This window comes from Anas platyrhynchos, chromosome 18 (genome assembly GCF_047663525.1).
Source record: "Anas platyrhynchos isolate ZD024472 breed Pekin duck chromosome 18, IASCAAS_PekinDuck_T2T, whole genome shotgun sequence".
In the NCBI taxonomy this organism is placed as follows: domain Eukaryota; kingdom Metazoa; phylum Chordata; class Aves; order Anseriformes; family Anatidae; genus Anas; species Anas platyrhynchos.
In genome coordinates this window covers 13,567,501-13,580,543 of record NC_092604.1, presented here as the reverse complement: position 1 = coordinate 13,580,543, position 13,043 = coordinate 13,567,501, and the positions used below count along the sequence as shown (strand labels likewise).

The 13,043-nt window shown below is 37.4% G+C and overlaps 1 protein-coding gene across 2 annotated transcripts in view; it reads left to right on the top strand.

The window, feature by feature from the left end:
* The window catches only part of MAPKAP1 (MAPK associated protein 1), a 101,397-nt gene that overhangs the window by 13,943 nt on the left and 74,411 nt on the right, over window positions 1–13,043 (top strand). For both annotated transcript variants that reach the window (XM_027470854.3, XM_027470853.3), the window contains exons 3-4: window positions 678–767; window positions 5,241–5,389. In XM_027470854.3, coding sequence (XP_027326655.1) covers window positions 678–767; window positions 5,241–5,389 — 239 coding nt within the window. The remainder of the gene's footprint in view (window positions 1–677; window positions 768–5,240; window positions 5,390–13,043) is intronic.

Sequence of the window (13,043 nt, the reverse complement as noted above, 5' to 3'; positions counted from 1 at the left end):
TTGCAACTACTTGAGGCTGTTTTCAAACCCTGTTTTGAAGATGGAGTCAAAATACACGTAAAGAAATATTATATTCATTTTAAGATTTGACTAATGTTGTGAAGATACAAATCATTTATTTTACTACCTATAAACTGTTTCAGCACACTGAAGAAAAAGCTATGCTAATTTATATAGCTTTGACATTTTATAATTTTCATGATTTTTAGATAAAGGATTTTATATTTAAAACTTTAATAGTCTAGTCTGAGTTCATTTATCTTTAATTTTTGAAACGGGTAGAGTAATTCATAACAGTAATTTTATTCCTGTAATGTAATATTCACTTCAGTTCATTTGTGCATTAAAATTCCTTTAAGACCGTTATTAATGATTTATATAATGAAATGTCATATTAATCACAGAAGTTTTCACATTTTATTATTCTCTTCCATGTTAATACTATCTTTATGATCTCTATTAATGTTTTATATCCTCTAATTTCAATTATAAATCAAGAACATTTTCATGTTTTTGTTGGTATTTGCTTTTCAGGGGTGCCACCTTTAAAATTTTATGACTTTTTCCCCTACACATGCAGTATAAAACATCTTTATTCATATAAAGGTAGTTAATTATGTCTTTGTTTATAGTAAACTTTCATTGACAAACTTATAGTTATAATATTTCTTTTCAAGCTCAGAGACTAGAACGTCTGCGGAAAGAGAGACAAAATCAAATAAAATGCAAAAATGTTCAGTGGAAAGACAGAAATACTTCTTACTCAGGTAAGAAGAAAAGATCTTCTATTATCCTACTGTTTTTATTTCTGCTTTTGATGCTTACAGCATTTCCAGTTTGTAATTTTCACTTCAACTTTCAAGGCATAAAGAAAATACCAGTTACTGGTTTTGCCTTCCATTCCCAGTTACGCGCTTCCCATGGTGTGTTGTTTGGGGGGGGTGGGGGCACAGGCTTCCCATTTGTTTTAAGCTATGGCTGGGGCATTCCAAATTATTAATAAAGGCAAAGTAAAGATTAAATTTTTAAAATTTAGTTTGCTGGTTTGAACTACTTAGAGTGGCTGCTTTTTTTTTTTTTTTTTTTGTAATGTAAGTTGTTAATACAGTGTTTGTGTGTTCTGTCATCTTGTAACAACATTATCTTCTCATACTGTTATTATCTCAGTGAGCAAGAAGTGGCAACAGGGAAGATTTTAGTGTTACTGTGAGATATTTAAGTAACAGGACACGCTATTGTTGCTGTAGGGTACCTGATTGGCAAGTGTCTGCATTCAAAATGCAGGATCAACATCTCCATACGAGTTACGGTTTTCTTACTGTTCCAGAGGTATTTGGTCTACACAGTAAGGAGGAATTTCTTAGAAATTATATTTATAGATTTTTTGTGGTCACTTCTCTGCATGAGGGGGAAGTCTATATGCGATCTACTTAAACAAAAGCATAATAAATGCTGTCTTAGCTTATACTAGTATCAGTAACTTCTACAAGAATATGCTGCTTTTTTTTTTACTGTTATATAATGAAGTGTTTCTGACTGGATGTTCTACATAGCTTGAATTGTAATGTATGAAATTAAAAATCTGTCTCAGTTCTCTTATTTCATAGCTCAGGCTAGTATCTGTTCCTGTTGTATTTGACACACATTCAACCTTTGTGTGGTCTGTCATGCCTACTTCTTTCAAAATTTGTGTATATCTTAATGAGGTCCCCATGTAATCTCCTTTTTTTTGCCTAAATCCTTGTATCTTCCTGGCTGTCATTTGCAGAGCCTTTTCCAGTTCTATAGCATCTCTTTTTAGAGGAGTGAACAAAGCTGCTCACATGAGCAACCCGGTTGCACTAATCCTTAGTACAGTGTTCAGCTATGTTTGATACTCTAGTAATGCGTTGTGAAATGTTTCTGCCTTTATTTCTGTAACCAGAGCTGTACGTTTTAAAGTTTAATCTGCCATAACCTCAAACTCTTTGGTCGATATTTTTGTAACGTTTGACCATTGGTGATGCAATTCTTTTTTTCCTAATTTAACTGCTTGATACTCCTTTGCAGAAATATCCAAATTACACTCAGATTCCAGTTTCCTCCTGTCTGTGTATTTTCTTATTCACGTAGGCTTCACCATGACATTTAGTTCCTTCTGCGCATTCCCTTGAAGATAAACATGATGCATCAACCAGCAGCGAAGGAGGTGTCCTGCTCTGTAAAATTGTGCTGGGCTTTCGTTTGCCACTGAAGAAGCAGGCAGATGGATCAGTACCTCCCTGCTGCAGATCAAATTTAAATAAAAAAATAAATTACGTAAAAACTCCAGGCGCTTGGTATCTCTCTTTATTGGCAGAATTGATTTTCTTTCTCAGCTTAGTAACTGAGGTTCTTCATGTTTCTCACTAATTTGCATGAAGAGCAACACAGTAGTAATAGGCTAGGAAAAAGAGAAGCTTTAAGACGTATCATCTGTGTCTTCCTTTTTGTTCTGTGTGTGAGATGCTGTCTGTTCTGTTCCTTGAGTTTAGCATTATTGGTAAATACACGTTAAAGCAGTAACAATAGATGCAGCAGTTCTCACATGGGGGAATTTGGCTGTCTTCTTCCAACTGTTTATCTGAGCTTTAGACAAAGTCAAGCTTATGGCTGACATCTTGCAAACTAAAAGGATGCCGGAAGGTTGCTCTTCTGTACTGCATTAGTCTGATAGCATCATCTCCATAGATAACTCGTCACAGAGAGATGCCCTGCTGTAAAAGGAAACTTTTACTAGCGTTGGCATTGTCCTGGAGGTGGATATGTAGTCGTAATTTGAGGTGTTAGGCAAATGCATATCCTTTGTGATTCTTCTTTTATTGCTATATACATAAATAAAAAGTCTACTAAGCAGGGTAAAGGGAAGTGAGAGACGAGTAATTTTGTGTACGGTAATAAGAAATAAGATACGTATTTTGTACTTATCTGTCTGCCTGCCATCATGAGACAAGCCACTTGCCTTGTGAAAGGAATGAATTTGAGAGAGGAGGCTGTAGAAAAACTGTGCGCGTTTGGAGTTGGTCAGGGGACTAACAAATACAAAGATGCTCCAGGGGCACTGACTGAATGGAAGTGAAGTGGAACACACCGGAGGTCTTTTTTGCTCAGCTGTGCCACCAATTCACTTCAGCTTAATGTGCATCAGTGCTTTGTCAGTAGAATGAAAATAACATCTCAGCTTCGTGTTGTATAGAGGCCTTGCTATCTTAGTAAAGCAGTTTGTGGGTCCTACAAACCAAATGTTGATATACATAGGAAAAGGTTACTCTTCTTTTATAAAATGCAAGGTATTTTTAGATTAGCCTATGAAAGCAAATACTAAATCATTGTATTTTCATCTTCCATTCATTCATTTAGGAACAAATAGAATGTGAATTCACAACATACTGACAGTCATTCAAAAACCTCAGACTTCAGCCCATATATAGTAACTTGTATAGCTAACAAAACCACAAGTTCGAACAAAAAACATGCACAGAATAACAGGAAGGCTTACTTTCAATAAATAAATTAAAATGATGCAGTTAAAGCTAACTCTTCGGTCACGTAAGGTATTTGACTTGCGTGAAAGCTATACAAAACTCAAAGCAAAACAGATGTCACTAATGAATGCAGAATAATTTTCAAGATCCTTTTTTTGCACATCCCAAAAAAGGAAACAATAAGCAAATCATCTTAATGTTTCCGTAGAGACTAAAACACTTACTTGTTCACTTGAGCCATTAAATCCATTATTCTCAATCCAAAACGTAATGGATGAGACCGTTATTTTCAATCCAAAAAAAAAGGATGAGAAATACCAGGTAGGGCTAATGCTCTAGCACAATTGTAGTTGATTGTTGTTGTTTGGTTGGTAGGTTTTTGTTTGTTTGTTTGTTTTTAACAAAGGTAAGTTTGTGACCCAAAAAAAAAACCACAAAGCACAGAATCCCTAGTGGTGTTGCCGTATTTTTAAAAAGCGTTTAATCAAACTTTTTTGGTTAATCACAGCCTCTCACAAGACTGTTAGGTATCTGTTAGTACAAATATTTAACACATTTGCCAGCTGCCTGAATTTTCAGGCTGGTAAAATAAATTGCGTTTTTGAGTAGCTATAATCTGACAAGTTTTAATTTCACAGTTTAAGAAATGAATCAGCTCCCTGTAGATGGAGTCCCTAGTCAGTCTGCCTTAGGAGCGTTTTCATTTCCCTGGAGGGGCAACACGTAAATCTTTGAGAGGTGAGAGAATCCAAATGCACGAATGCAGAGTAGGGTCAGTCCAGGAGAACTGGTGTTGGTTCTCAGTTAATGATTGATTGAGTTTGGGGGTTCTTTGCTCCTAGAGCAGATGTGGAGAAAACTTGTCCAGATTCAGTCACAGTTTCTTGCAGATGAGACCCATTGGTATTAATAATGCTAAAACACCCCAGGCTCTGTCCTGATTTTGTAGTGTCCTTGTAACACAAGAAGCCCAATTTAATTTATTTATTTAAGTATTCTTGTAAATTTTGAGTTAAAACTGTTGCTGGTAATTCAGCTATGCAATCTCTTCATATGAAAGGAGCTTTACGATGGAAGCGTTTATGAGACCTCACAGACTCCACAAAATACTCCATTAACTCATATTACCTTTGTTTTTATTTATTTATTTATTTGTTTGTTTGTTTTTTTAATTGTCCTGAATGGTGTTGGCAGGTTTGATACTTTGAGAGGAGACCATATCCAGTCTACCACGAGAAGTAAATTCCAAAGGAAGGGTTCTTCTGGATCAGATGTAGTCTCTAGCCCACTGCTGGCAGCACAGTGCCATTATAGTATAGTAATGGAGTGTAATAACACATGTTACAAGCTCAATTTGAAATGCAATTGCATGGCCTATTGCAGGTAAAACAACAGTTCTTTAGAAAAAAAGAAAAACAGTCAAGCAGAAAGACCAAAACTGCCAAATTCTCTTTTTGAACCTTTATTCTTATCTCAATTCAAGTGGATCTTGTAGTGATGAGTTCATTGTATGGGGAAAAATGCATCTCTTCCTCAGTCAGATGTTAGCATTGTTTAAACTTCTAATTTTTTCATACCTTTGGGCTATAAAAGAGTGGTGGTAGATTCTGTCTTGCTAAAGCATTTACTGTTTTATATACTTTGTGTTATCCGTCTTATAATGTCATCTTTTTGTGGTAATCAGTAGTCTCTGTACATCTCCTAATACAATACTCTCATCTCTTTTCTGATCTACAGCAGAGGAACTGAGCTCACTGTTTGAAAAAAAGAATTTCAGAGTAAAATCTCCATGTTCTGGGAAGCAGTCAATATTGTCTGTGCGCCTTGAGCAGTGTCCACTACAGCTGAATAACCCCTTCAATGAGTACTCAAAATTTGATGGCAAGGTAAGTAAAACAGATATTTTTCTCTTATATTCAGGTGATCCCTGACCTGAAGATGATAAGCCTTAGGCAGTTCTTGTGTGCATTTACTGGTTCAAACGTTAATTAGTCTTTGTAGTAGGCTTAGTTATTTTGGAGTGTTTATCTGGAAACATGCATCTCTTCATCTTAAACATAATACATTCAGATTCAGTAGAACCAGTTCTCCACTTTTCATTACAAAATTGTGCCTTACCTTGCTGTTTTTCTCCTCCAGCAGGTTTGTTAGGTAAATGTATAGTGTGGCAGAGTTCTAGATCTATAGGGTTGATGGTGAGACCCTTTGTATAAATGATTGGTTATTTGGCACTTCTGAAAGTCTCTTCTGCTTAGTCACATCACAGCACTTGCTAAATATTCCACTGTTTGTTCTGTCTTTATCTTCAAAATGCTCTCACAATAGTGGAAAAATCCACGCTCTGTTTAGAGGGTAGAAAAGCATAGCTGCAACAGGACAAGATCTGTGGGGGAAAAAAAGGACTAAAGAATGTAATTCTGTGTAAGTACTCATTTATGTAACAAGTCCAGGAGGTTCATTACAAACCTAGGAAGGTTAGGTTGATTCCTTGTCTGCACTCACTTTAAGAACTTGCATTTGTTATTGCTCAGAATTGTGGATTACTATCTTTCCTTGTATGCAAACTAGTTACTCTTTATTTTCTTTCTATATCATAAAGTCTGTACTGGAATATAAATGTTGTGGTGGATCAGTGTCATTTGTTTTGAAACAATTATAAATACTGCATGAATCGGTTTTCAGCTGGATTTGTTTGTGGAGTCTCCTGTGAGAGTGTGAAGTTTGAGCTTCATTGCCATTCTGATGGAAGAATTGCATATTATGTTAAGTATTTTTAAAGTGCAAAGTCAGACATGTAACTCCACTAGCGTATTTAGAAGCAGTTAGAGTATTTGTAGAATGGTAACTTTTAAACCACGAAGTTCATGTTGCAAAAGCTGCCTCTATTCTTACCTCAACTACTATGGGCCAGTAAGTATAATACTAATTCAGTTTTCCAAAATGTTTGGCCTCATTAATAAATGATAGCACTACTTCTCTGACAACACAAAGATACCTTGCTGTTCTTACCTCATGAAATTTCAGTTTGGCAAATGTTTCCATGTACTTGCAACAGTTACAGACAGGGGAAGTAAAAATGACATCAACGCTTCTTTAAGGGAAATTTATTACAGTTGAATGGTGTCCCAGTCTGGTTGATTTAATACTTGAGCATGATTTGGGATCCTTGCTAGAATTTTTATCAGAAATTTGAGAAACTTAAGCATCTTTCCCTCCCATTTTGATAATCAAAATTGCTTTTTATTTATTTATATGAATTATAGTTGACTGTAATGAACATCTTAATTTTCATATTTGTCTGATATACTTAGCAGGTGATTGTTCTATTTGAAGGAAATTGTACTGTACGAATTAGTTTCAGATATTAATGAAATACATCAGTGTTACTCAGTTGTGATGTGTAGGGTGATATAAATCAGCTTGTGTGTGATTTAGAAATCAAAGTACTTATGTAACTCTCCAAAATAATTGAATTGGCATTTTGTTAGACTATAAACAGACTGTATTAATTATAACAAGATTGTTTATATTACTCTGGTAAGTTTTTCAATAGAGTGGTTATAAAATTTATTCTCTAGACTTCTGTATCTGTTGTTTTTTAATACCTACTTGACCATCTGAGATGTAGAGGAAACGTTATAGTTTGCTAGTGATTTACTCTACTTACATAAAGTTTGTTGTATTTTCAGGCAGTAATGTAAACATCCAGATTATCATTTTTTCTTTTAAAAAATGTTTTTAATGAAATACCATCGATCTGGTATTTATTTTTATTGATAATATATGAGCAGTATTTTTCAGATAAATGCAGTTCTTTCAGGGAGTAGTGCGTGACTTATTTACATAATTAACAGAGCCACGTATCTCTTGGGAAAATGATACCTAATTGGGGAAAGGCGGGGGGATAAGGAGGGGCTAGGGGCCTAATTAAACATGTCTTTAAAAAAAAAAAAAAACTACTTAATTATGTATTTACTCGAGGGATCACAGCGGCTCTGAAATCTTCAAGATTATAGCCAGGCCCTTCTTTTTATATGCATGTATTTGAGTATTGTAACGTAAGCTTTCAGCTTGTTGGCTAACACCTGTTTTGTGGTAAACCTTCAGGAAAGCTCTTCATCTACAGTATGTGAGCTTTGTTCATGTGGGTTCAACTGCATGCTGAATGGTTCCCACTTACCACTAATTTAGCTTCATAACTGACCTGAAATGCTATAAAACCTTTCTATGCAGGGTCTTCCTTGCCCTGCCCCACCCCACCCCAGCCTTTGATTTATTGTTTTAAGCTGATCAGTTAAAAATAAGAAAACATTGCATGCAATAACATCAACCAATTCATTAAAATGCTTACATCTTGCAGGCGTTTTCTGCCAGATTTAGTGTCTTTTTCATAACCACTTCTGCAATTTTATGAAATAATAAAATTTTAAAGCACTCTAATTTCTTCCTGTTCTGATCAGTTCATTAATTACCGAAAAATTAGAGAATATGGCTTGTGAAATGCAACTACATTGGAAGCATTCTAATCAGCTCAAGAATTCAGGTGACTCTTGGCACGTGGTTACACAGGACAGACTTCTGGCTTTCATGTGCATTGTAAAATTTCAGCTCTAACCAGAAGACATTCTTATAACTTCTCATGCCTGCATATTCAAGTTCTTCCTTAATGTAGTTGATGTAAACCTAACTCTTGCCTGCATGGTTTGTAAATCATGTGGGTTGGACATCTTGGTTAATAAATCTTGCAAACTGTAGCTAAGATTATCATATGAAAATAAGCCTTATTTATTAATTCAGTTGTCATTTGTATAGTAAATTACTCGAAGGCTTAAGAAATCAGTTGCCATTTTGCTTTCCTGTATCTGCATGCAAACTAAATCATCAAACATTTTATAGGTAAGTTTAGCTATATTGCTCTTTACAAGATTTGAAAAATCATATTTTGATGGCTTATAGTCCCAACCAGCTGACTGTTGATAAGGTTGGGAAAATAAGACAGACCATAAGACAGAGTCGAAAGCCATAGCCATGTACCAGCAATGAAACACAAGAGCGTTGAAACCGCTTGTTTCAGCGACAGAACTGTGAGATTCACAACATTCAGATTAACATTTCTTTTCAGGAGTAATCACAATTATTAGATAATGACTGTTGATTTTTAGTGGTAAGTTTTGTTGCAGAATCAACACCTTAATTATTCTGCTCTTCTTTATTTTGATATTCAAAAAGAGGGTCTAGCATTACCTGTCTTTCATTAATTGTTTTATAAACATACGTCTTCTCATTCTATAGAAATTCAGAATACTTTTTTTTCAAATCACAAGTGTAACTTGCGTGAGTTGCTGGAAAGTGGGGTGATGAGTCTTATCTGAGATACTAGTCATAAAGGATACTGATTTAGTACAGTATTAGTGTCAAAGCTATTCAGCCTCATGACCACTAGCAAAAGTAAGGAAGTGTTGCCAAGTTCTACTTACTGGGACAGAGGGAAGTCATGCAAGAATCGACTGTTAGCTCTGCAGGAACCTGCATGACTAACTCCTGTTAAGGCCCCTGTTTACGGTTCCTGTGGAAGTCATCTTTGAAGTCCATCCGCATCCATTTTTCTTTGTAGTCTCTGCCACCTTTAAGAAATTCTAATCACTTGAATTGACAAGTGTCTTGTCAATTCAGTTTTTGAGATGCCTCTCACCAAATGGCTGCTCTTACATCCTGAGAGGAATGTTAACAAACACCGAAGTGCTACAGGACTGTTGAAAAAATAAACTAAATGCCAAAGATATGTAAAATAGTCAAAGAAGAAAGCTGAAATCAAAATGTAAAAAAGGGATCATTCAGCTCTAGAATAAACTTGATGTGCAAGGCAAAAAACTTTTCCTGCATGCAGACTAGTCTTCTTGATTTATTTTTTTATTGCAAAATCCATAATTACTAGCTGACAATCAAGACTTTAAGAGTCTTATAGTTTTTCTGACCTTATAGGGGCTTTGTGGGCTTACTTGACTACTGGAGATAATTTAAAAATAGGTTACCATGAATTTTGATTGGATAGATACTAAAAATCCTACTGCAAGCAACAGTACCTCTGAATGGTATTATTTTTTTTTATGGGCAATTTTGGTAATGTGTTAAAAACCAACAATTTCTCTTACAGCAACTGTTTTAAAAATGATGCTGTGGAAAGCATGGGGGGAAGGGATAATTCATGAGTGCTAATTGCTTGGCTGTTAATTTTCATAAGTGTTGATAGAAGCAGTTCCTTAAATTAAACTTTGTTTAAAATGTATCAGGGGAAATATTCCACAATGTCGGGCCTGAAGTGAAAATTAATATGAATGCTGTGGCAATTAACACGTACTGGTTAATAGCTTTTAGCAGCATTTTGGGATGATAGTCCTTAAATACATTTTTGCATGCTGCTCTTGTTTCAGTCTTGTTCAAGAGTATTTCTGGATAATCATGAACAAATGTTTTCCACAGTCTCCAGTATTAAATAGCTATACTTAAAGTACATAAAGAACTTACGAAAGAAGCAATACTGTTGTATTTAATATTGAGAATGTTTAAAACAATCCAGTATTGAAATCTATGAAATATTTTTATGTAAATACTCTGCCCCAGAGCTGCGTAGAATGTCCTCATAGTTTTTTTTAAAGCAGTTGCTTTTTCTGCCAATTTTAGTGGTTTATGTAAAACATGCACTCTACTGAAATACTTGAAATAAAGGTACTTACCATGTTATCATTTATATGACCTTTCAAATGGTGTTTGGATTAGGTACACATTACTCTGCTCTAGCACACACCTGGTTCTAACATCTTGTAATAAAATACACATAATGTTGCAGGTAGTTGTTAAGAGAGATTTATTAGAGAGAATTGTGTACAGTGCTTTTTTATGCTTTGCAAACAGCTCAAGATGTAAGTTACACAGCCTTCGAAGTTTTGGAACGCTTGCTTTAACTATCCTTGTTGTGATGTGTCTGTGCCCCAGGTGGCACGATGTGGTGAGATGGGCCAGCGCAGCTGCCGGAGAGGTATTTTAGTTCCGCTGAAGCGGAGGCTGTGCTGTGCTGTCTTCCTGGCTTGGCTTTGCGCTTCGTTTGGCCAGGTACAAACAGCATTGCTTGGCATCACCCCCTGCTAGGGGACGATCCCGCTCACCTGGGCAAGAGGAGCGGGCTCCCCGCACACCAGCACGGCCGAGCAGCACGTTCCTGGCCGGGGGCTCCGAGGAAGCTCCGGGGAAGCTCCGCGGCCTCTCCCCACGGTGCTGCTCCTCACGGTGCCTGGGCAGCGCTGTGCACTGGTGCCAGCTCAGGAGAGGGGGACAGGGACACAGACAAGGTCAGGGACAGGCAGCGTTACAATGGGCGCTGCAGGTGTGGGCTGCAGCCTCTTGCTCGGCCCGTTCCAGAGCTGCACCGTTGGGCTGAAACAACTGCTGGGAGCATGTAGTTGTGTCCAGCTTTCCTGTCAGCCGGCTGCAGCTCCTTGTAAATTTTTTCACCCAGTCAAGTTGGGGAGTTGAGGTCTCGTAATACTGAGCACCTCTTGCCATCAGTGACATGCATCCCTAAGGACATAGGGTTTCATACTTCTGGTCCTTACGTGTAGCATCACATCTGCTGTGCGGAGAGCCCAGTCATGATTTCCTTAAGATGGAGATTCTTAACTGAAAAATTACCACTTTCTAAAATAAATTTTCTTTCGGAATACATGATTAACATGAGCAGTGCTGCTAGCTGAGTTGTATTTAAATAAAACACCCCTGTATTAAGAATGCTTGGTTTGTTCTTTATTGTGTCAAAGCTGTAGTGTTCCTGAAGCCTAATGAGCACACGTGGCTGCTGGCGCTGCGGGCGGTGGTGCTGGGAGGAGCGAGGCCCTGCGCCCGCGGTCAGCCCGGCAGCGCCATGGAGGTCACAGCACGCGGGCCTCGGGCTTCCATGCAGCGATTAAAACATATTAAGCTGACTGTTGCTCAATTTAAAGTACTTCAGAAACTGTTTTGTTATTTCCTATAGAAGAGCCATTTGTCAGCAGACAGGGAAGCGCCTTGTGATGGTGGCTGAGCGCTCGCGCTGGGCGGGCAGGGAGCGGATCTGAGCCCCCGCGGGGCCGCACCGCTCCCTCAGAGGCCTGCTGTCCCCCATCGCGCCTGCTGTCCCCCATCCGCCATCCGTGGCTGCAGTACCTCTCAGGGCAGCACAGGGGTGGCGTGGCCTCTGCTGGCCGAACTGTCGCCTGGGGTAGGAGGCTGAATGTTGTTTTTTTGCCGTCACCTCTGTTTGGGGACATGAGTTTTGTCTCTCAGTTCCAGGCATTTCACTTGCATTAAAAACATTTTTCAGGCCTCATGCAGATTAATGTAGATCTGGTTTGATTAACTTCTGGCTTGAAGGCACATTTGATTCACTTCTCCCTCGTCTGCACCTCAGCTCCATGTCTCTTGCTGCTGTTTGCAATTGCCCTTCCTAGGCAGCATTCCTGCCTTACAGAGAAATCCCTTTTTGAAAAGGGATCTGTGTTTGTTCGTGGCCTGTTGCAGTCTTTGAACTCGTTGAAAGGAGCCAACAGCCCTACTGGGATAGTACTTCCCAAAGTCCTGCATTGCTTTGTGAAACCGTCTGCTGCCTGGTGTTCGCATCTCAGGATGGTGTTGTCAATGCCGCCGTGCTTCCCGTTAAACTTAAACTCTAAATAAGATGAAAGTAAGTTTTGAAGACCTGCAAAGTATGCTACTATGTAACAAAGAATTAAATTGATTTGTTATGTGTGCATTTAGCTACAATTCATTTTAATTGTCCTTATGAAGTTAAAAAGTATTAGTGTCAGATAAAGATTCATCACCATAGTATGATTTAAAGCTGGTGCTATAGAAAGCAGGCATGTGTTCTGGCAGATGTTTATATAAGGCACTGTCTCTTCTGACAGCAGTTAAAAAGTATGGTTGTAGTAATCAAATTGTGGTGCAGCATCTCAGAGGCTAGAACCAGATTGAATTAAAATAGATATAAGATTTATGAATAGCAATAGCTGTGATAAAATTTCACTACCTTCTTTAATGGGAAGGACCTTTACACAGTACAAGAATAAGATTTTAAATTGTGCCTTCCAATTTTTTTCTTTTTTTTCCCCCCTTCTGGGATAATATTCAATTATGGAGAAGGAACAAGCATTTTTTTGTCAAAGATAACTGAGATACTATACTATATTTTTAGGACTACGTAAACATTACTTCAGGAAAAATATGGGATATTCTGATTTCAGAAAGATTTCATCTTTCTTCTACTTTCATGTTTCCATAGGATTTCCTCTATTTCCATCTCAGAAAGGAATGATATCTTACTGTGCTGAAGTTGACATTTTAAATGACGGAACTGTAACTGTTTGGGATAAAACTTTTCTTGAATCATGTTTCTTCTTCCTGAGATGCGGTGTGAAAATATTTTAAATGTCTTTTTTAAATTCTGCTTTTAAAAGAAGACTAGATGGCTTTTGGTTCCGTATTGTGAATAATAATAAATAGGTATTATTA